Genomic DNA, 24,943 nt, shown 5'->3' on the forward strand with positions numbered 1-24,943 from the left:
TAGGAAACATCATGGAGCTTCAAAAGACAGATACCCAAATGTATTTTTTTCTCCTTCAATGACTATGATTCAGTCACTGGTTGGCTTGTCCTCCCCATCTCGAGATAGCTGTGGCACACAAGTGAGCAAGGCAACAAAGAAAAGAGCAGCACTGCAGCACCATATCAGAAAAAATGTTTCATTCACTGTGTTATGCTTCATGATTGTTACATTCCAGTAAGATAAAACCTTACTGCATGCTTTGCATGCACACACAACACACAAAACCCTAATGCAGAAAGAGTAGAGATACACGATGAAACACGCTCATAGTAGTTTTCACCTGCAGTCTAATCTCACACACAAGCACACTGTTCCTTGGCTCACTGGCCAATCATGAGGTGCAGAAATATTCCCTTCACTGGAAAATAATAACAATTATAGGAGAAATTACAAGAACAAGGAGGGTCTGTGCACGCTCTTATAGTCGCTCATTAGAAATAAATAAGGCAAGATGCTGGCACTTCATCCAAAAGCCACCATAGTAGTAAAACACCAGTACTTATATATGACAGTGCTTGCATGTGAGCTTCTTGTAAATGACTTTTTACTGACAAACAAATCACATCAAACAGCATCTATGAACACCACAACCATGAAATGTTACGACAGTATTTGTAGTGTGTTATAATCATGACGCTTTATAGCCACACTGACAACGACACACAATCTATGTAACACAACAAATGCTACAGTGCATTTCAATATCCAGGATCTTATGGATCCACTCACCAGTTGCAAAGTGGATGTTGATTGGTGAACAAGAGTATCACTACCTATACTCACTTATTAACAGCTCAGCAATTGACTACTTCAATAGCATCATTCATTATCACAGAATGATTGGGTATAGTAAAGCTCTATAAACCACACACACACACACACACACACACACACACACACACACACACACACACACACACACACACACACACACACACACACACACACACACACACACACACACACACACACACACACACACACACACACACCTGCACACCCACAGGGTCTGATTTCACAGTGGTGAAATTAAGGGCAGAACCCTGAGAGCAGTTTTGGGGTACAGAGTCTTGCTCAGGCGGATGAGCTGGCTCCTATCCAAACACCAGCCTACAGTCCATACTATGGTTTGCACTGTTCTTGAAATGTTCTACCAAATCTAGAGGAGTGCAGGCTTTTCTAATACTCCTAAATGAAATTCCAAACACATAGCAGTATTTTTTTTGATTGAAAGAAAGGTGTATCATTTTTCAGTGAGCTGAGCCGTAAATAACTATCACACCTTCAATAAAGCAGAGAGAGTGCTATTATGCTTCGTTGAGAAAATATAATATGTGATAAATAATTCCAAAAATGTCAAAATGTAAATTACCCAATTCTATTTTTCAATAGTATTTTAAAATTTTTAAAAAAGGCTATTGGAGAAAATTGAAATACTGCATTACTATTAATCATCTGTGTCGCGTGAGAATAAACTAAGATTAGCAGTTGACTCCTCCAGGCATGGAATGAGGGGGTACACTCAGGGATCTCCTCGCTTAACTTGTAGAAGATATTTAATGTTTGCTGGCAGACGTCTACACATGTTGATGTCTCACACTGTTCAGCAGCTCCAGTTGTTGTGCGGTTATTAATTATTCTAAATAAAACTATGTGGATCAATAAATTGGGACCACAACAAACCACAGTTTTGAGTTTCATACATAATGAGCTGCAGCTGCAGTGCCGCTTCTTCGAATTTCATACATGCGAAGAAACTGATAAACCCACAGTGAAAGTGTGTTGTTTTCTGACCTTGAACAGACGGAGTATGTTTGCCACCATGATGGAGACAGAGCTGGAGGAGGCCCCGATGACGCCCACCACCCGCTCAGGTTTGGTGATGATCGGTGATCCCCCGCCCAGACATTTTACATCTGTTCCATCCTTCTCGATCAGCGCCTGCACGAAGGTGAGTGACTGCTCCAAGGCGTGTGTGTCCCTGGAACAGGTGTCCAGGACACGCGCCCCCAGTGTGATGTTCGGCAACAGATTATTGTCATTATTGATGCGGTCAAGGGCAAAGAGCATGGCTTCTAATCTGTGTATGCCCTTCTCCTTTTTCAGCTCCCCGCATGGCTTCCCATCATGGCCCCTGGCGTGTACTGGGAAGAGCCCACCTAAGGAAATGTCCCCATCAATGCGGATGGAGTTCAGATGTGTGTGTCCCGGCCCTTTGGGTTTGGCAGCTTGAGCAGCCTTCAGGGAGCTGTATAGAAGCAGCAGCAGCGGCACAATCAGAACGCTTCGAGGAAAGCCGGTCCGATCCGGTCTGTACGCCGGGGACAGAAACATGACCAAGGCTCCAGTATGCATCCACAACGCAAAGCCAAACCCAGCAAAGAGAAAACAGAATCCAGGTATTGTTTTAAAGGGGCGGAGGGTTAATTACAGTACCTACTGCAGCAGCTGGCACAGAAAAGACTTCCTCTCATGTCTCCGCTCTCCCAGGCATACTTTTAATGGGGAAGCCTACTCCTTTCTGGTTATGCAATCCTGTTCTCCTCTCCTATTTCACTTCCTCATTCCACCATCTGACTACAATTTTGGCCAGCTGCTTCTATGTTTGCTATTATTCATATACTTGCCAATGGAGATCTTTCACTCTGGGCATTACGTAGAACAAAGGTGAACGATAAGCTCTTACTCTCTGGCTCTCCCCCCTCTCTCTCGCTGTGTGTTTCTTTCCTCTCCACCTCAATCAGAAGTTTTTAATCTCCCCTGTTCCCCCGGGCAGGGATTTGGTATATGTCAGAGCCCTCAGGCCTGCTTAGGTCCACGGGCTTCAGAGTGAATTCCTGAAAGATGAAAAAGAGGAAAGGAGTGAGAGTGGTCACTGAGAAAACAGAAAAAAGGCATTTGTATTTGTTTGAGCTTTTCAGTACCTATTCTTTTTAACCCTATGTAGAACCCTATATATGAAGAGTCGTGTTCTAAAACTCACTCATTTCTCCTCCAAAGCCTCCCAAATTAAGGCTAACAGTGCTGTTGGTGTTGGGACTATTGGTCATGTTTGCAAAACATTTCCTGGGTTCCAGTGTTTTATATTATACAATTTGTTGGTTTCTTCGCTATTTATTATAATTGGTAGGAAGTCATAATTTTAGACTATGAAAGACCAGCAGCGATTAAAAGGTGTTAAGGCAAAATTATGATGAGAATATTACATTTTGGCAATATTATAAATCAAGCACTTAGTTAATTGTGTAACTCTACAGATTAATTGATAAACCATATCTCTATTAGTGACACACAGAATTGGGTTTCTGTCTTGTGTCTGAGGTAAACCAAGGACATTTTTGAACAAATATCACACAACCTCTTTGAAGCCTGTTAAGAATTCAGACATTGTTGGTTTAAAGGCAGGTTCAGAGATAGTGAATGAGCCACTAATGTAGCTCTCTTTATGCCAAATGGATCACTCTATCATTGCTTCTATATTTCTGCTTTCTACAGGCAAAATGTTCAGCCAATTCACATGTGGATCTTAGAGTGTGTGGGGTGAGTCTGCCCCAAAGCCTTTCATGGTACACAAGTACAATCAGCAGTATGGCATAAACATTGTTTGAAATTGTAACTATACTCTTACAGATAGAGAACAGCTTTTATATCTAACATTATCAAGAGGAAATATGCAAAGCTCGAAAAATCTCTGCTGAAGTCAAGCAGCCTGAATAATCAAGATGTTATTAACAGAGAAGAGGAATCTATCTATCTATCGATCGATCGATCGATCGATCGATCTATCTATCTATCTATCTATCTATCTATCTATCTATCTATCTATCTATCTATCTATCTATCTATCTATCTATCTATCTATCTATCTATCTATCTATCTATCTATCTATCTATCCATCCATCCATCCATCCATCCATCCATCCATCCATCCATCCATCCATCCATCCATCCATCCATCCATTTTTTCATTACAGAAGGACCTGGATTAAATATTTTGTGTCATGTAGTTCATACCCCTCCTCCCCCAATTCACGGTTTAATAAATTGCAAGGCTTCAGAAGTAAGTTATTCTCAGATACAAGCTCAAATGTGCCATTTGTTTGTTAGTAATGGATATAAATCATCAATAATTTATCAAAATCATTGCTAAATATGTATTAATTGATAGGCTACCAAGGGTTTCAGCTGTCTCACCACATTTGTTTTGATGTGGCTCTGTTTATCATCTTGCTAGCTGAGGCTGAATATAATTTCACTGTTGTGAACAGTCTGCTCTGCCACATAAAAGAGATTTAAAGCAGTTTTTTTAAGTTCCATTCTGTAATGTACATCTACACACCCAGACAATTTCATTACATCCTTTCTGCTTTCTTCTCCCTCTGACACACAATGCATGCCATATAGACGCAAAATCTGCCACTACCAGCTATCTTTTTGTATACATCTAGACTCTGTTCATTCCTGAAGCTGTAATGGGCTCTGAAGGAGCAATCTCCCTGCACACAGAGGCAGAATAGGGCTGTAGACATTGGTTTTACAGCGGAGTGGATGGAGCCATGGATCAGGAATGGCTGAGATTCATTGAGAGCATATTGGAAGTGACAAGGTCCTTTGAATACACCCAACTATCTCCTACTGAGTGAGAAGTAATTTTTCAGAGTTGATTCACTGCAGGTCCACTTTAACTGCTGCAGAGCAGATGACAACTGCACAGCCTGCCAACTCACCTTGGCCCCTGTAACCAAATACAATCCATGCACCAGCATATCAAACATCACAGCATTTACTAAGAAGGAGGCCGAGAGCTGCCAACACAGCTCTGTGTGGATAGGCAAAAGGTAAAATATACAGCTCTAAACATTCACAGCTTCGTTTCTGCAAGACTGCATATTTGGAGACAGATCTTATCAAACTTCATGTTTGTTCAAAAGAACAGTTGGTAGGCAGACAGCTTGTGTATCTACCGCGGAAAGAAAAACAGCCAGCTGATCTGATTCTGTGGGAGTATCTCAAACACAGCTAAAGGAAGAAGATCTCACACCTCACAAGATTGTGTCAGGCATTATCATGTTAATCAGCTTGTTTTGCCTAGTTCCAGATGAATATCTTGTAATGCATCCTCTTTGGTAAGGGTGTAGGTAATTTATTCTTTAATCTTAAACATCTCACGCAATGGGGTGGGCTGGATATATCTACTGAATAAATCATTTTTCAAACTGCCGTCACTCTATTGAAACCTATGAATCCCATTTTAATCAAGCACCTGGCATAGGGCATATCAGCTTTCAGAGCTCCTTTCAGAATGACATGTGGTGATGTAGTAACAGAAAGGAAGCATGCTATTAGCATACTCACTAAAATCTGGATTCATATTATCAGTGTTTTCTGGGTATATCTTATTCCCATGACTCAGTGATAACATTCTATATATAACACAGACTCCGTTATATGGCTCATATTAAGATTTTCAAATCTGGCACTCCGTAACTCTTCCTCAGTCTAGCTGAAGGAAGATATTAGTCAAAATAGAAGCTAGGATATGATAACGGAAGAACGATGTGCTCATATTCATGAATCACACCTCAATAAAGACCTACGACATGAACGTGACAAAAACAACATAAAATCTTACCAGCTGCAAAATGTCAAAGATTCATATCAGGAGAACAGCCTTTCCTCAGGTTCAGAGGTGTTTGGTATTTTTTAAAAGGCCATACAATAACCTTCAGGCAAATCTGTGTGAGCTTTCCATTGGCCACCAGCAGCTACAAGAACATTCTGTCAATGAAAAATCTGGTGGATCAAAACAGTCCATGCTGTTACATTATTGGAAATTTTACAATCTGGGTATTCTTAAGCGAAAGATTAAATTAAAGGAATGATTTTTGATGGCCATAAAGAGATTTTAGTTGTTGTTGTTGTTGTTTATGTCTTGCTTCATCTACACACCTGTTAACCAAGATGTGTTTTCAAGTATGTATACTCAAAACTTTAATATTCGGGAGGCATTGCAGCATTTCTTCAAAATAAAATGGAAACTTAGAGGCAGTTTGTGTTTTGATCGGTCATAAATATCAAAATCATCAGGGAAAATGTGATGTGGAATGAACCTCCTACACAGACTTGGTTCACTCGGACTACTAATACCACAAACAAGGGAGAAGTGAGTCTGCCCATATAAATGATTTTCAGCCTAAAAAAACTCAAGACGTGATCTCTTTAAAGATTAAGTATTTTTGTACAAACAAGCCTACATAGCTAGAAATTCCAACAAATATATTTTGCAGTTTCGCTTTACAAATTCCACAATCTCCCGAGCATTTACAATCTAATCAGTATTGCTCACAGAGCCTGATAGAAACAAACAAGTGTACGCCAAAATAAACAGTTATTTATTTCCAAAGGATTATTTCACTCTTCATCTTCTGAGACATGAAAAGCTGCCAGCCAGTCAGAGAAACCTTTAGATATGTTATAGCTCTCCTCTCACAGATGTGCAGGAGGGGCTCTATAATTGACACTCCAGCATGTTGCTGCACAGTAGATCAATAGGAAGGTAGAGGAAGACTGCCCTGAGGAAAATGAATGGAGGGAGCAGGACTTAGCTGCACAAAAGGACTGGGGGGGCTTGGGACAGGCAGCCATCATATTTGTGAGGAGAAACAGTATGACTGATATGAGCCTTTAAAAAGTTTATCCATCAGAACATTGCTTTCGTTGTTCCTCTTTGTTCATGTTTGTAAGTGGTCGCAGCAGAGGTGGATGGTCAGGGCCAGGAAGGCCGTCTGTGCTGGTCTAACATAACTAGAAATCATGGTGATATTAAAGGAACAGTAAAATTAATTTTAAGTGACATATATGTTATTCATCATGATGAAAAATAGAAGATTTTTTTTTTTTTTTTTTTATGTGTAGCATCATCCCTTTGGTCAGAAAATCGTGCTGCAGCAGCTTCCGCATTCAGTGGTCACTTGGGCGTCATACGTCATTGGCGACAAACTTAGCTTGGCAGCCATAGAAGACAATGCGATCAACGACGCGATTAACTCGATAAATATTATGGTTACCTGCGAGGTGAGCGGTTGTGTCAACAGAATATCAAGAAAAAACAACGACAAGGACTTATCCTTCTTTAGAATACCTTCTGGGAAGCTAGGAAGGAGATGGAGAGCACCGATAAACAGGGTCAAAATGATCAAGGATCTGAGGATCTGTCATGAGCTCTTGACCTCGAAGGATTTCCAAAGAGATGTGAAGGTAAGATATTTAACAGAAAACCCATTGTATTTATTCTGAATTCCCAAGGTTTAGTGGATAATAAAGTAATGTCTGGAGCTACTGGAGCTATTGTATAAATGTTTTCATGACCAGATTGTCGCACGATTATGGCACTTGGAAAAGTAAACAATATCACTAGACAGGTCATTTTACTGAGAAGATCTGTGACACTGAAATAAACCATACAAAAACAGAATATCAGACCCTGATCCTTATACATTCGTAAAAACAAGACATATTAATATAAACTAGAGTTGTTAATTAACTCCACACAGTCCAAAAGTAACGAATGGCAGTTAGCTCAATGCTAACATAATATAGAAAATCCCATTGACGGGCTAGCGCGTTCTCATCGGTAGCGCAATTAACTTCTCCATACACACAGTAAACCAAAATGGAACATTATATCTAGTTGGACATCTCTGTCAGAATGTGATTCAGATGAAGACACCTGGGATGAGTCACTACATGTCCAAACTCAACCTACTTGTACATCAAGTAGTAATTATATGGAATAACTACGCCCTCAGGTGGGTTCACTGGGAACTCGTCTTCAGTTTCCGATGACGACAACATTATTTTTGACGATATTTGGATAAATAATTACGAAGATGCCAGCTCTTTACGTTGTCGCTTGCTTTATCTGCATTGATATGGATTCACCCCGTTGTCTACAGTTGTATCACTTCCACTGTCACGGCGCGCTCCATTACGTTTTTTACTTATGTACTTCAAATACAGACCCGGTTCATTTTAACTTTACTGTCCCTTTAATGATAAAAGTTTGTTCTATTTTAATACATTTTCCTCAAATAAATATATTCAAATATATGTATAAATAAATACTTATACATTGGGATATATTATGACATAGGCCAACACTAGGTCAGCTTTAATTTTTAGGCTAGAGAGGTTTTATCTAATCAGAATTCTGCTAGCTTGTGTTGCCAGGTTGAATGAAATCTGCCCAGGACCTTCAGAATCTACTGTAGAATGCAGGTCTCCCTGCACTGTGAGTGATCAGGAACATATAGTTAATGGACAGATGCGATAGCCAATCAGATCACGAGTTGGCCCTCTAGGACCTTGCAGCTAGCCCATCTTGTCCTGACATGTACATGTCCTGTGATTGGATACTCACTCTGAGAAGGCGGTGCTATGCAGACGCACATTTGAAGAGAAGCTCTAGTGAGACGAGGGTCAGATCCCTGAACTAGCGAATCTGTTCTAGCTAACAGAGTGTTCTTGAGGAAAGAAAGGAGAAAGGATTTTGTGTTTAAATCAGCCATTTTAACTGCTATTTCGGTGAGTACAAGCATTTCATTTTATCTAAGTCTCCATATTTAATGTTCTGTAATTCTTTTTTATTCATATCTAATCAATTATAATGAAATAAAATGACAAATATGCTAAAAATTACAAAAAAAATTCTTGCTTTTCTTGAATGTGTGTAAATAATGTGGCGCACTTGCGCAGCTGTGTGATTGTCGGGGATATACACGTGTGTCCCTGCTGGAAAATACTCCATTTAATACATGATAGAGGTGATGCAACATCTAGTAGTGTATTAATGTATGTCAGTGTTTCGTTTCTCTAGCTGTGGTGTCATAAATGATGGTCATTTCAGTCGGTTTTGTTCTGTGACTTAGTTGTGTGACGTCTATAAAAGGGGTTCTTCTGTGGAAGTGACATTAAAAGGAGTGAGGCTGATGCCGTTGGTTTTTTTTTTCCCATTTGAGAGAAGTTATAAACACCTAACTCCCTAAACACTGCCTTGGTGGCAGCAGTGGGAGCCGCTAACGGTATTATGGGATGTATTTATTCACGTTTGACTAAGGAGAACATCACTGAATGCCTTGATGTGAAATGCACGACCCGCCACTGGATGGAATAATACCTCAGTTTTGAGTAGCAAAGCCAAGAAACTGTACTGTAACAACCGTAGCACGATAAAGTGAGCTTAACGTCTTTTTCAGCACAACAGTCTAGCTTTATCCAGCCCAGAAAACTAGAGAACGTTCAGTTTTTTTGGATCTGTTTAGTACTTTTATCGTGAGCTACGTCATCATTTTTGGTAGCATAGATCTCTGTGTAGAATAATGTCAACTTGGTAGACAGATATCTACCATGGCCTGGATGACTGAAAACCACCACAGACATCTTATTTTTGTAATATTTCTATCTATGATCTGCATCTACGTAAATCTGTTGGTCCCTCCGTGCAGACTGCAGACCTGTTTGGAACAAGTCAAAAACTACAACGGCAGGTGTGATGATGAAAGTACAAAAGGACTAAGACATTGAGCTACCTATTAATGTCTGTCCAGCCGTGCACATGTGCTGTGCAAATGGAGCGCTGTTGAGAAAATGGTGGCAGGTGAAGAGATTTATGGGGTGAAGCAGAGGAGAACGTTTCATCTATCCTAAAAGCAGGAGTTAGTTTGGTGGTGTTGGGCAATGTGGCCTGTAGTATGTATTGTACAGGTTGTTCCAATTTTAACAGCAACAAAAAACATAACTTTAGTTTTTTTGTAATAACTGATAATAAAAACAAGTGCAGGTAAACCTCAATCTAGAGACACAATTGGTTCAGAGAGGTTTTTCGTAAGTTGAATTGTTCACAAGTCATTATTTATTGAATTTCAATCTATAATCACCATTTGAGGTCATTTAGAAGAGAAGAAGAAATATACTTTATTAATCCACTTGTGTACTATATGTTTTTGACATGCATATATGTGTGAATACAGGCCCCTGAAAAAAACACACACACACACACACACACACACACACACACACACACACACACACACACACACACACACACACACACACACACAGATAATTAGAATAAAAAAAAGATAGAATCTTGGGACTGAAACACTTATTTTCAATCTTCTATCAGTCCTCACTCCAATTTGAAAGTCTCACAACTTTGAGGTGTATCACACCTGCCTGATCAGCTGTAGCGTTCAATCAATAACCGACACCCAGTAAGAAGATTTTGAAGTCTGTGAAACCTGCATCGCCTGTGTGTCCATGACCATGGTTTCTCAGAGATCCCTCCTATGTAGAACATTTGTTCTGGTCTGCAAATTGGAGGAACATGGAGGAACAGAACAAATTCAGGGTGAACTGAGAAGTGAGGAAACCAAAGCCGAGTATTTATGTTTTCCCCCAAGATTAACAAACACATTATTTCCTACATATTTATACTGTTTGTGTTTGTGTGCATTGTCACAAAATGATCAACTATCAGCTTAGAATTAATCTGTCTTCAATGACTGATGTATAAGAGCTCAAACCTATAGAAAATAATTATGTTTACTCATTGATAATAACTTGACTCTTGTGAGTCTGTTAAAGGATGCCACACACATCCACCCACCTACCTACACACACACACACACACACACACACACACAAGGGGCCTGTATTCATGCAGTATATATCCAGTGACAGGTTGAGCGGTGGGCAGCTTCGTCCTGACGTGCCCCAAAGAGCAGCTTACTGGGGGTTGTGGCAGAAAGAGGAACTGCAGTACAACAGTCGCATATGGGGGTACGCGTTTGCTTGTATCTCCAAATTTCCCAAGTCGAATATTTGTAAATTGATGACTGCCTATACTTAACAAGGTAAGAGAATATGAATTTGATCAAATAGATGTCTGACCGCCAATTAATCCTACTGAGCATTTGATCCATTGTTTATGCAAAAAATTTCCTTGAATCCAGAGTGTGGTTTTCGTTCATCAGCAATGAACTGATAGAGCACTCAGAAGAGCCTCTGCCATGGAACAACAGACCATTTTAATTAAAATGTAATCTACTGTTTATACCAATAATTAATCTGATCTGATAAAATCATTCCTGTCATAACTGCCTCACCATAGCCAGTGCTTATCGGGTCAAGGTAATGTAAAAACTAGCTCAGAGGATAGTGGGAAATCCTCTTAATATTAAAGAGAATGGAACTTCATGAATTGCTCCCTTTATCTGAATCCATTCCTAAATGTAGTTGCCATAAATCTGATCCTCCCACCAGGTTTCTGAGTCTTAATTCTAGTCATTTTGTGTAATCCTGCTAACAGATAAACGACACAACAAACTTTCTAAGTTGAGATAAAAATTAATTAATAAATAACTACAAAAAATAAGAAAAGCTGCATCATATGCCGATTTTGGAGTAGTTTAACATAGCAAAACTTTATGATTTTCTTGTGTGATATGACTTATTATATACCAGAAATATAAAGATTTCCATTGCTCAGGAGTTTTGTGTTTGCACTCATTTCTGAAAGCAATTCCTCAGGCCTTTATACACCCCATATATCACTCCAAAAAGTGTTCCGCTGTCACGCTATGCATCTCAGACAAAAAGCAATCCCGAGACCAGTTTGTGTCACACTTCAAAATAAAAGACGGCTCTATTCTGCAGACTGAATATAGGGCTTCCTCTCTCATTTGTTTGAAAGTGGTTTTAAGCTGCAGCACCCTGGCAAAGCGTTGGTGAATCTGAGCTGTGCTTCTCTCCATTTAGAATACTTCACAATAATAACTGATTACAGCTGTCAGAGTAAACAAACGGCAAAAAGGAAAGTACCTCTCAAAGCAGAACTGACTACGGTTCAGAGTAAAACAAAGAAAATTACAACTAAAGCTTTCAACACAATTGTCATTTAAACTGAGCATACACTCTACTATACTATAATTATGACACTTGTTTGGTTCAATCTTCCCCATTGTTATTCTGAACCATCTCAAGCATTTTTCCTACAACTGAGAAATATATAATAAATGCATTAGAATAGGCAGGATACCACCAACCAGAAAGCCTTCATCCATTTATTACTCAGTATGAATAAATGTTTCTTTTTCAATAATAATCATATTTTAGAGTCAATTTTAAAAAGGCCTACACAACACATGGCTCTCAGATGTTTTGAATACTAATGAGGTAAAGTTAGGTCTTTTTAAAAGGTCTTTTTAAAAGTGCTGTCCAATAAAAAGAACAAATTATAATGACTGAACTGGAGTCTATAAGCCATATTTGTTGTTTGCTGTTTGAATAATTGCAGGATGTGGAATTTGATTTGAAATTAAAAGTAAAAAAAAATACTTATTCTATGCACTGCTTATGTTTTTGGTTATCAATGTCAAATCTAATTATATTTCCAAAAAACACTTTATATAAAATATTTTTTAAAATGCATTAAAATAAATTATAATTTCGAAGAAACAAAGGGTCAGAATCTTTTATCGATAAGTGATAAACAAAATTTAGAGTGAGTCATTTACTGTTAATAGATCAATATTACTAATGATCAATAAATGTAAGGAAAAAAAATGAGAATATCATGGCTGTCTCTATATGATAGTAAAGAACAAATAAGAGAAGGATGATTTTCACAAGTGGGTCGTCTATAATATCCTTCTGAAACTGATCACACTCACCAAAAACAGAGAATAAGGACTGTGTTGTTGCTCTACAGATAAAAACCCACAACAGCCAGAATGACACCAGACTAATTAACTCTCCTTCTGGTGAGTGCGTACTGTATGTTGGCTTGTTTGTTCTAACTTGTTATGCTGTCCAGCTGGCAAAAGTGTCAAATCACAGCTATAAATTGCATTGCATTTACTTTTCAACACATTTTGCATGAAAAATAAGGATCATGATTCTTAATTCTATCTTAGGGTTACAGAGTGGTGACAATGAGGTTGTCACATTTTCTCTAAACACCTAAAACATGTAGTAAATTAGAGATAGGCAATGTAAATCAGAATCTTGGCTCATAGTGGATTGGCATTGCCTCCATCCAATTTAATCTGATTTCGATGAGATGCTCTCTCCGTCATTCAGACTTCTTTAGTCTTTGGGTCCATGACGATGTGTATGCAGTGTGATTGTGTATAAGAACAATCTGTAGCTCCAACATTTGTTCTGATGATGCAACAGTCGACAGCACTGAGATTGCTCGATTGCATTTACTACCAACATTATATGATGTAAAGTTATTTTATGGTAGCCATGTTCATTTAGTTCAATGTGATCATGGACCAGTATATACTCTTGTATTTCAAAGCACACAACAGATTCACACAGTTCATATCTCTTTCCATTGATGTTGCATTTGTTTTGTCATTATTGGATGTAAGGAGAGTCGAGGGCAGGGAGCCTGAAAATGTTATACTTTGAGCACATCAATTACAGACAGCAAAATGCAGTTGACAGTTGTGGTTCATTTTTACTCGGAGATACAGTATGTGGTAGATGCTGCTAAGACTTAATGTTATGCAATGGCTGACTGTGGCCATTTGATTTCCCTTCATTGAGACCCCTGAGGAAACACGGCTGCGATTTATCTCTTGAAATATTAACCTTATGACAACCGCACCGGAGATATGCTGCGTTTCTCTGCCAGCCACAGACATTTTAGGACATACAAACAAGACTTATTTACACAATGCCAGAGCTGTGCTATCTCGCTATGGTGGAGGTAATGTTTTGTTTTGAAGAGACTGTAAATCATTTGAAAGATTTGAAAACAGTGGGAAGAAAGAGATGGGTCATCCTTTTTTTGTTTGTTTTTTTGTTTACTTGCACAGGATGCATATCCGCGTGGGCTAATGGAGGGCTAAGATCACTGGACTGCATCTATGAGGAGATAAATGGACTGAAATGTGAGAACAAGCCCTAATTCTCCGGCCCTGGAAGAGCAGTGGGAGAAAACTCAAGCTGCTTTAAAAGGATGCTATGAGGGAAAGCCATCAGGGAACCAGAGAAGCGTATTAAAAACTGTTGACTTCCCATTCACTGACTATTTACAATAATTTTTGAAATAAACGCCCCCGTATTCTTCAGTTCCGATCGTTCAACTTTACAAAGTTCTATCCTTTCTTTGCTAGATTTTCATGTTTGGGTTCTTCTCGAAGGGAGAACGTACTGCCAAGTCTACTTGTTATTCAACACCTCTATCATGTTTTCCCAGCACAAAGGTTTTCATTCCTGCCTATTGCCACATGCACACCTTGAAGTCTGGAGTGAATATGATTTTGAGGGTTGGTTGAATTCCTAAATCTGCAGGTTAAAACCCAAACATCCTGGTCTTAAAGCCTCTGGCACTGAATGCTGCTCTCTTACTGACTCAGTCTTTGAGGCTGGTTAATGATCCAGAGAGAGGATGGCATGAGGTGAACTGTCTCAAGCCTCCTGTTGACTCTAAGTGTGGCACTTGGAAATGATGCCTGGCATACTTTATCCTGTGGGTCAAACACACTTTGCAATCTTGTTTTTTTTTTTTTAGAATATAAACTACAACACCGCAGTGTGCACAGAGATAGAACAGAAGCTGTCAGTGTGAAGCTTGTCCTAGAAAGTGTCTGTGTGGGGTGTGTGTGGGGGGCGGGGGGGGGGGGTCGCAGTCAATACAGAAAGCTGCTACTTCTCAGACACATTGATTGATTTACTGCATCTGTAGAGCTAGACCTGCCTGTCTGTCAGGATTAAAGAAATTGTCTCATCAAACCTATACCCCTGGGATACAGTGTCAGAACACTGACAGTGAATTCTGGCAAAATACAATTATTATTGGAAAGCTAAACCTTACTGAAGATGAAAAGATTGTCATTGAAATACTTTGGTTTGAAAAATATTTGGCACCAAGAAGAACAGTCAAGGTGTTTGGAGCAATAGTCAGCATAGTGGTAGATTTTGTACTACACAAGGCACCACCTGCTCTTTAGGTGTGGTAACCATTCACACAAACACCGACACAAAGTGCTTGTGTGAATGGGAGCAATTTGGGTTCAGTATATTACACAGTGATACTTTGACATGTCAGGGCTAAGGATTGACCCGCCAACCTTCTGACGAGCAGATGGCAGCTCTATCACTAAGCAACAGCTCCCCAATGAAATGCAGTTGAAGTAAAATGAAAAGTTATACATTATTTATTTATTTTTTCTTATGGATAGTACCAGTGTGCAATAAATCTTGAGATATGATAGGACACAATGGAGCCATCAAGTAGATCCTTCACAGATCAGGAAGAGGAAGCAGCCTTCATGGACCGTGGGAAGGAGACTCTGAATTAGAACAGGCCCAGTGGCGTTGTTGTGATGCGTTCAGCTTGCAAGTGCAGCCTCTGGCAGACACAATCGCCGATTTGGAGCACAGCTAATGGCAGCGACAGAAAAAAACGTAACTAATTACAGGTTGGTCATTTCAAGAAAGTATTTCACACCACTCTTAAATAGCCATGCACGAAGGAATTGTACCGATAACCTCTGAGCAGTTTGCCCACTGCCAGTCGCAGACAATCTGTGACATGTCAGGTGACAAGAGACAGAAACCTGATCACTATTAAATGTTACTATGATATACCTAACATAAATATCTTTTCTGAATTGGCTATGGGTGGTCAAGTGCAGTATAGTCTGTATTGTCTTAATAATAGCTGGAGTCTCCGAAGACAGAAAAATGTCTTAGTTGTTGTTTACTGAACTTCTGGGAAGTGAGTGAGCTTCCAGACTTCCGGGGTAAAGTCTGGAAGCTGAGTAGAAAGGTTTATCTGCAGCACAGGTATTGCTAAAAATAAACAAAATTAATTTTTAGTGTTTTTCCTCTCACACCTTCCTCTCCTGTGTGTGTGTGTGTGTGTGTGTGTGTGCGTGCGTGCGTGCGTGCGTGCGTGCGTGCGTGTGTGCGTGCGTGTGTGTAGGTGGGTGGGTGGATGTGTGTGTCATCCTTTAACAGACTCACCAGGAGTGAATGTTCTATTTAGGAGCGATGCAGCTTTCACAGACTTCAAAATCTTCTTACTGGGTGTCGGTTATTGATTGAACGCTACAGCTGATCAGGCAGGTGTGATACACCTCAAAGTCGCGAGACTTTCAAATTGGAGTGAGGACTGATAGAAGATTGAAAATAAGTGTTTCAGTCCCAAGATTCTATCTTTTTTTATTCTAATTATCTGATAGATTTTCTAAAAAAAAATCATTGATTTTATCTTATTGGTCCCTTGTGTTGAGTGACACATCACAATACATTTCATGAAAAACAGTGATTTTAGAAAACTTAATTGAAACAATAATTTTCTCATTTAAGATCATACATTAACTATCAAAATTAGATTCCATTAAGATAAAGGTTTGGGGTAAAAACTACGTAATAAGTCAGTGTTATGCTGGTAATTGGATGTTTAACAAAAAATACAAATCGCGTACCTTTTTATTGACTATTAAGTAATTCGCAATAAACCTGAAAAGTTTACAAATGAGAATCTTTAGATTTACTGAAGTTTTAGATTTTACTAGATTTGTTCTTACTTAGGGTGGTACGGTAGCACAGTGGTTAGCGCTGTCGCCTCACAAAACAGCGGTTCTGGGTTGAAGTCCCGCTCTGTGCGGAGTTTGCATGCTCTCCCCGTGTCTGCGTGGGTTCTCTCCGGGTTCTCCGGCTTCCTCCCACCTCCAAAAGCATGCACTTCAGGTTGATTGGCCGGTCCCAAATTGCCCGTAGGAGTGAGTGTGAGCGTGTTTGTCCTTGTGTGTGGCTCCGCGGTGCACTGACATTGTGCCCGGAGTGCCCGCCACATTACCCTATGTCAGCTGAGATAGGCTCCAGCTCCCCGTGACCCGCTACGGTGGATGAAGCGGCAGAAAATGAATAAATGAATGAATGATCCTACTGAGATCAGTACACTGGACCACAAATGCAGCATCGAGCAAGTATAATGAGACGAAGTCTCAGATCTGCGAAACAACTATGAATGACAGATTTCATACTGCAGGAACTGCTGATTCATAATAATGGCATAACTTTTAACTAGAGAGACTGTGCTGAAAGCTCAGTTTAATTAAAGATTTCAAGGTGTATTTTAGTAAGCTCAGTTTAGTAATATCTTATTTATATTTTTCATTATGTCTCCCAGATGGCCTGGGAACACCTCAGGACCCCCCCCGGAGAAGCTGGAAAAGGTGTCTGAGGAGAGGGAAGTATGGGCATCCCTCCTGAGACTGTTGCCCCAGCAACCTGGCCCCAGATAAGCAGTTGAAGATGGATGGATGGATTATGTTTATGCATTCATTTTTTTCAATTTATGGAAGTTTTTTTAAAAGTCATTGTTATTTCTGAAGAGTTTATCATAAAACATAATAAATATATCCTAAAATTTATTTTCTTTTAATCTAAAAATAATATTGATGGCATTAATATTCAACAGTAATGAGTTGCATTGGCTACTTGTACAATGCCTTAAGTTGCATAAAGGTTTCAGAATTAATAATAATGCACTAGTGCAGCCTGTGCGTGACACTTTTGTGAAGTTGTCCTCCAGTGGAAAAGAGAAATGCATGGCAGAGTAAAGTTTTCAAAGGCCAGAGGAAAAAACCTGAATCATCTTCACAAAACTGCAACTTACACCTCTGATGTCTTGCAGCTACAAAATACGTGAGATGCAGGAACTCTAGGCAGTAAATCCAGAAGACGAAGGCCTCTCTGACATTTTTTTTTTCACAGAATCAAAAGAGAGGAGTAATTTTGTTTATTTGAAAGTCTTCACCAGACAGTGTTTGTCTTGCCCCCCTAGTCCTTAGACAAATGTAGGTGATGACATATAATCCTGGCTCACACAGTTAAACACCGTTAATTCTTCTAATCCAAGGAGACCCACAAAGACTTATGTGCACACAAATGTCACTGTAAAGCAGTGCAAAGCAATGCAAATCTAATCAAAACAAGAAACTGCCCAATCAAGCAATAAAGCCTCCACAGAATGAACAACTTCTAAATTCATAGACAGCTCCCTGCCATCAAACAACCCAATAAACAAGACACATTCAGCATATTCACTTACTTACTATTTTCAGATTAAGAGTAATACTGTTGGAATGTTGGGAAACAATTGAATATAATCAGGGTGCAATTTGTCAAAAAAATGGGGGATTGGGGGTAGTCATGAAAAAATTATCCTAATTCTTTTTTAGGTTAATGGTAGGCCCTACTAGCCTAAATTCCAAATTGTTGAACATTCATATTTTATTAATACTTAAGAAGACATGAAACATGTAATTTTCTGTGCTGGCCATGACATGGAGGAAGAAGATGATGAAGATGACCTTATTAGGTTTCAGGACCATAGATACAAGCCAATCCCGCCAACATGGCAAGACGATTTAGCCTAACGCTAACGGGCTGTAAAACGTGACATTTTTTCTTTTATTATAATTTTAAACTGGCTAGCCATAAATTCCTGTAAAATGGAGGTGTCAAAAATATTCAAATGAGATGTCATCTGTAGTCTCCAGTAAATACAATTTAAATTTATTTATCGAAATTTATTTATTTAAATTTACTGTACGAGCGCACTTCTTGATGCCGTCAGCCAATAGAACACATGTATGGTATCATGTGACTGCTGACCGAAAATCCGCGATGAGGTGGAGTCGCAATCGTTGATGCACAATCACGCGGGGGCGCACTGTATTTACAAAACCTGTTCCCATGAAGTATTTCACTACAATGGTTCAGGAAGACTTCATAAAGCAGAAAGACATACAGTAGTTTGCTGCTGTATCTAAAGATGTGAACCATGTGAAGCTTAAAGAGTATATCAACAACATGCACAACTGCCGCAAACTTCTTCTGTCACTTTTTGTTTTGCAGAGTAAGTCAAGGGGAAACATAAGTGCCCATTATTTTTATATTGTAGCTGAATGCTAAATTAATATTTTTGATAGTGGTAAAGTACGCCAAAGGAACAGTTTATGGACTGAAAGAGGATGTACAGTATTGCTATGATTTCAGTATAAACTCCATGGAATGAATGGAAAATGTACTGTATGTTGAAGTTAAAAATGTGAAAAAGAGTTAAATTATTTTGTTATTTATTGATAATTTGGAAGAAAAGTAAAGATATGTATGTTAATGGTAAATAAACGATTCTGATGAGAGAAGCTGAGCTGGTGGTATACAAGGTTGCCTGTCCTCATTATTTCTTCAATTTACAGAATCTTTTATCTGTCTACGGGATCCAATACCTCGACCTGTAACATACTCATTCCTGATCCTATCCTTCCGGGTCACTCCCAGAGAGAACCTCAGCATCTTCATCTCTTCTACCTCCAGCTCTGTCTCCTGTCTTTTCCTCAGTGACACTGTCTCTAGACCAAACAACATCGCTGGTCTCACCACAGTTTCGTACACCTTTCCTTTCATTTTAGCTGAAACTCTTCTATCACACATCACACCTGACACTTTCCTCCACCCGTTCCATCCTGCCTGGACACGCTTCTTCACCTCTTTTCCACACTCTCCATTGCTCTGGACTGTTGACCCTAAGTACTTAAAATCCTCCACCTTCTTGATCTATTCTCCCTGTAACCTCACTCTTCCACTTGGGTCCCTCTCATTCACATACATGTACTCTGTCTTACTGCGGCTAACCTTCATTTCTCTCCTTTCCAGGACAAACCTCCACTTCTCTAGCTTCTCCTCCACCTGTTCCCTGCTCTCACTGCTGATCACAATGTCATCTGCAAACATCATAGTCCATGGAGATTCCTGTCTAACCTCGTCTGTCAGCCTGTCCATCACCATAGCAAACAAGAAGGGGCTCAGAGCAAATACAACTATAAAGTTCAGTCTAAACATCAGATGTTGAAGGACAAACATTGGTGTTTTTATTTCAACATTGCAATATTTCCAATGTTGCAATGTTGTGATTTAATTAGTCAGTTTTGTTGAGTCAGAGAGGTTGGAATGAACTCATTTACTGGGGTTGGCAGTAGCTCAGTCCACTAAGACTTGGGCTGGGGGCCAGAAGTTGTTAGTTCAAGATTTGCATGAGTCAAAACATTTGGAGCCTGAGCTGGTAGTGGGAGGTGTCCATTCACCTCCTGAACACCGCCAAGGTGCCCCTGAGCAAGGCACACACACCCACCACTACATCCACAAGCTGCTCAATTCGGGTGCACTACGAAGGAGCTGCCCATCACTCTGCCTCCCATTGTACAGTATATACTGCATGAATACAGCCCCCGTGTGTGTGTGTGTGTGTGTGTGTGTGTGTGTGTGTGTGTGTGTGTGTGTGTGTGTGTGTGTGTGTGTGTGTGTGTGTGTGTGTGTGTGTGGTTAAGGTCAAATTTCAACTTTTGTACATTTTTTTGCACACATCTCAGGAACCAGATAAGATAGAAAAACCAAACAAATGGTTTCATATTCAGGGAGGCAAGGGCATGAAAGTTAGATCACAACCTTGACCTTGAAAAACTACATCAAGGTCAAATTTTCACTTTTCTACCTTTTTCGGTACATATCTCTGAAACCTGATGAGATAAAATCGGAAAACAAAAAGCAACATTTTCAGGAAGCCAGGGGAACAAAAATGTGTAGGTCAGGGAAAAATTTGAATTCATGGGTGTCGCAGGATGTTGTAGTCTCTGACTGCCTTGTTTTACACTGCACATGGTAATAAAAATACTATTGATTACTAAATCTCTCCTGAGTGAATCAAATTCCAAAAATTGTAACTGCATGTTTTTTCCAAGTGTTTCCCAAGTTTAGTTGGACATCCGGATTATACACAAATGCCCATGGACCTGAGGAGACAGAGTGATTAATGGAGAAATGGAGACATTGTCCGCATTAGCTCCATTATTCACTCTGTCTCCTCTGGTCCATAAAATGCATAAAAAAGTCCTAATCATCAAATCTATCATAAACATCTGTGATGATGATAAATTTCCATAAGGACTGAAAAAAATGCATGTGCATCAAAAACATTTGTACATATTCCCCACTAAGTCAGCACATGCATTTCATTAAATTCTGGAAAGAAACACCGTCACCATTTACTTGCAAGATTTTCCTCTAATCTATATGTCAATTATAATGTAAATCATTTGCTTTTAAATCAAATGCAACTTTTGACTATTATTGACTACATGTGTGAGTTTTATTTTAGTTTGATTCCAGCCTTTTTCCTGCAGTAGGAGCAGGTGCTGTATCTATCGCATGTTCGATTGAGAGAGTTTATCATGCACATTGGGAATTTTTTCTATGAATAATTGATTAAATTATACTGCAAATGTGAGAGTGTGAACATCTGTTCTGTAACCTATAAGCCCATCTGTAAGATGGCTTCAGGATGAAGTATTTTCAAGTTAGAAATACTCTGTTTAGTATTGCCAAAATTAGTGTGATTTTCATGAACAAAGCCTTCATTATCCTCCAAACTCTTGCATGAAACCGAAGACAGGCGGACTCAGAAGTGCAGATGATGCCTCTACTGTATATCCTGCAGCTCCTATGAGACCTGCAACAGATGTTGACAGTGCTCAGTCGTCATACACTTGGCGGGTGGGTGTGAGCGCTCATCATGTGATGCACGGTCATTGTGTGGGTTGAAAAGCTTTCATTTCATGAATCTCAGCTCCCCACATGTGCAGCAAAATGGTAACTGTCAACAGATTGTAAGGCCTACCTCATGTCTTTGTTACAGTGAAGCAGCTATGGGAATCTCTGACAGTGTTTCTCAAAGAGGACTCACCATTTTGTGGTGGAATGTGACAGCAACTCAACCAGACTTAATTCAAGCCTTTTAAAAATGGAAAGTGGGATTTTATTGATTGTAGAATAAAATGCTGCAAGTTGCAGTGTAAGAACAGGCCCACACAAATCTTCAGAGCAGACCATTAGTGTAATCCACTAACATTAGTAATTCTGCAGGGAGTGATGATTGGATAAAAGGAAGGTCTTGCTTGAATGAGAATTAGCAATCATTGGCAAACACTTCTGTCTGTGACATAACAGGCATTTTGCAGGTGAAAAGTGTTTGTTTATACCACGGTTCGGTGTTACTGCTCTGCTGTGCTGGGGTGTGGCAGGAAGTAAGGCCAAACTTGTGGGCGGAGCCTCATCTCTACACCTGTTCTGCTCGTTTCCACACCTGGTTGACTAGCTTGAGTCTTTATAAGTCGGCTTCTTCTTGTTGTTGTTCCTTGCCGGGTAGTTTTTGTCCGTCTGCTTTGCTCGCGTTACCTTGACTTGCTTTGATTAAACTATAGATGATTATCGCTCCACCCATGTCCTTCAGTTGGGTCCTACTCTCGCTCCCCGTGACAGTTTGTTTGTTTATTTTTACAAAAGATCAATTCATGCAAATTGAATGTCCACATGTACATACCTAAGGCTGTCTTTGATGCATTGGAATTTGTTGATAGAATGCTTCCTATCTCCAATATTCCAGATCGTCATCTGACTTAAAAGCTTAAAGATGTTTTTTGGACCGTCAGGTGACTCCAATCTCCTGCTGGTGAGAACCTACAGCCCATAGATGAAACCTACATGACTGTGATTTAATGACTGTCACTATGACTTAATGGTTCTGATCACTCCTACTAGATTGCGTATCTAAAACTCTCCAACATCCATAACTAAAGATGCTGAGAGGTGAATCGATTTCAAGCATTCTGTACAAGTCCAGTTGACTGTTCAACACAGAGTCATTCCAGAACGACCAACACCACTTCTGTCATAGTGAAGCCTGGGATCGCTACTCTGCTGTCATGTCTACTTTAAAGTATTTTGTGACAAAACTGGTTGATTCTAGAGTACACAACAGCAGGTATGCTACTGATTTGTAGCGTCCTTTCCCGAAATATTACAGGAATACTGCATGTGCTTGTTGGAACCAATGGTCCTCTCATTACTCTGTGACCCATGTCACTACATGACAGTTACAATAGCATGGAAAATAGTGATGTAGTGTGTTGATTTTGATGACGTTTCTGCTTATCTGACCATAAATGACCCAAGAATGCACTATCTAGCACCAGAGTAACGACAAATGAAGGGGTATACTGTGAATGCAGCCATTGGAGATTTTATCATTCAAAAGGGTACATATTTTCTCCTCAAGTAGCTTATATAAATGATTATGAGACATGGGAAGGCATCAGAGAAAAAGGTGCAATTACATTTCCATCTGTTTCTTAAGCATAGTGAAATATTGATTGGTACTCCGAATGGTTACGTCACTGATACGTGAAAGCCATGGTAGGAGCTGAGATTCAGTAAAAGCGTTCATGAGTGAGAAAGACTGCACTGCTATGTACTAAATAAACCATCTGTTTATGCATGGACTTTCTTTGTGACTCAAGATGTAGCAGGTTAACAGGGGCTAAGCACCCAGGTCATTCTGCTGTGAAAGTGGGTGGGGTTCCCCCTCATACACTTTCAAACAGTCTACTGTCTTGTTAAATTTATTATGTGACAGCTTACGATACCTCCATGAATACAAACCTTATGATAGAATCTGTTACATTATATTTTCAGACTTAATCCTTCAAAGGAATAATCCTGCTACGACTCCGAGTGCAGACTGTGGCAAAAAGGGCAGTAGGTGGCCAACTTAAGCAATCATTCTCCATTTACCTGGAAGAGGAAGTAAGCAGGAAGCAAAAAACAAATGTGAGACATTTCCAACGTATCACCCAAGTGAGAATAATGCACCCTTGTCTGATCTCCGCAGTCAGTCACGGGTCTTTACAAATGTGTAATTGCTATGTGACACTTTGGAAGACAGCACAAAAATGTTATCTCAAATGAGATTACCCGACGGAAAAAGAAAGGGCCTGCGTTAGAGGAGAAAGATGTCTCTCGAAGGAGATAATGCTTCTGCTGCGTCTGTATTCATGTCACAGTTCAAACATCAGTTTACCCTGCCAAGACTTCACAAGTTGCCCTGAACACAGTAACAAGTCCTTCAGGGTGAGCAAAGAAGGATGTGGCAGATAATTTTATGGAGTGTAGCACTGACTGCTAATAAAAAGTATTTTTCAGGCATTGAGAAAACTAAAAACTAATTTCCTGTTCAGAAATCACTTCTTTTAAAAGTGTGGTAGTGTTTCTGATTAAGACTGATTTTTTTTTTTTGCACTCGCTTGAATGGACATTATTTTCCTTTTATTTTTCATGTCTGTTTATTTAAATGTGGAAATTTGCTTGTTTGTGCTATTTTTTTCTTCAACATTATGGAGTCTTAAGAGTACACCTCTGAACAACAGTTTTGGATAATGGGCATACTATCAGTGGTGCTCAGAGCTGCAACCCACAGCAGTATTTTGGGCATCTCTGCTGACTTTTTAATCAGGTGTTAATTAACTAACATATCCTTAAAAAGAAAATAATTATTGCTTTTTTCTCCCATTCGCAGTCAGACAAAAGTACCGATATATTTGAGAATCCATTTGGAAGATGGTGCTATACTGTCACTTTCAGAGGTAATAATTAAACCAGCAAATGATGGTCTGGAATGAATTTCATTTTAAACAGTTAGTGCCACTTCTTAAATTGTTGTCTCCTTTGTTGTGATGGGTGTGACCACTTATCTACACAATCTCATTAATCTGTGTCTTCCATCCACATTAAAAATAATACAAAGCAAAGATGAACATGGAACATCTGTCTAGTGCAATGAAGTCTGGCTGGTAAGATATACATAAATTCATCAACACATGCAAAGGATTCCTACAAAACCTGGACATGATGCTCTAGAAAATATTCATACAGGAAGACAATTAATTTGTGTACTTATGCCACAGTTTATTTCTAATCACA

The 24,943-nt window shown here is 39.4% G+C and overlaps 1 protein-coding gene across 3 annotated transcripts in view; it reads right to left on the minus strand.

Moving 5' to 3' along the window:
• Window positions 1–24,943, minus strand: part of grm4 (glutamate receptor, metabotropic 4) — a 189,278-nt gene that overhangs the window by 149,037 nt on the left and 15,298 nt on the right. For 2 of the 3 annotated variants that reach the window (XM_068315171.1, XM_068315172.1), the window contains exon 2: window positions 1,837–2,879. In XM_068315171.1, the coding sequence (XP_068171272.1) occupies window positions 1,837–2,397 (561 nt within the window). In that variant the 5' untranslated portion in view covers window positions 2,398–2,879. Of the gene's footprint in view, window positions 1–1,836; window positions 2,880–24,943 lie in introns of those variants that run through there. The other variant, XM_068315174.1, reaches the window with a different exon arrangement.

Source organism: Antennarius striatus, chromosome 5 (assembly GCF_040054535.1).
Source record: "Antennarius striatus isolate MH-2024 chromosome 5, ASM4005453v1, whole genome shotgun sequence".
Taxonomy (NCBI): Eukaryota; Metazoa; Chordata; class Actinopteri; order Lophiiformes; family Antennariidae; genus Antennarius; species Antennarius striatus.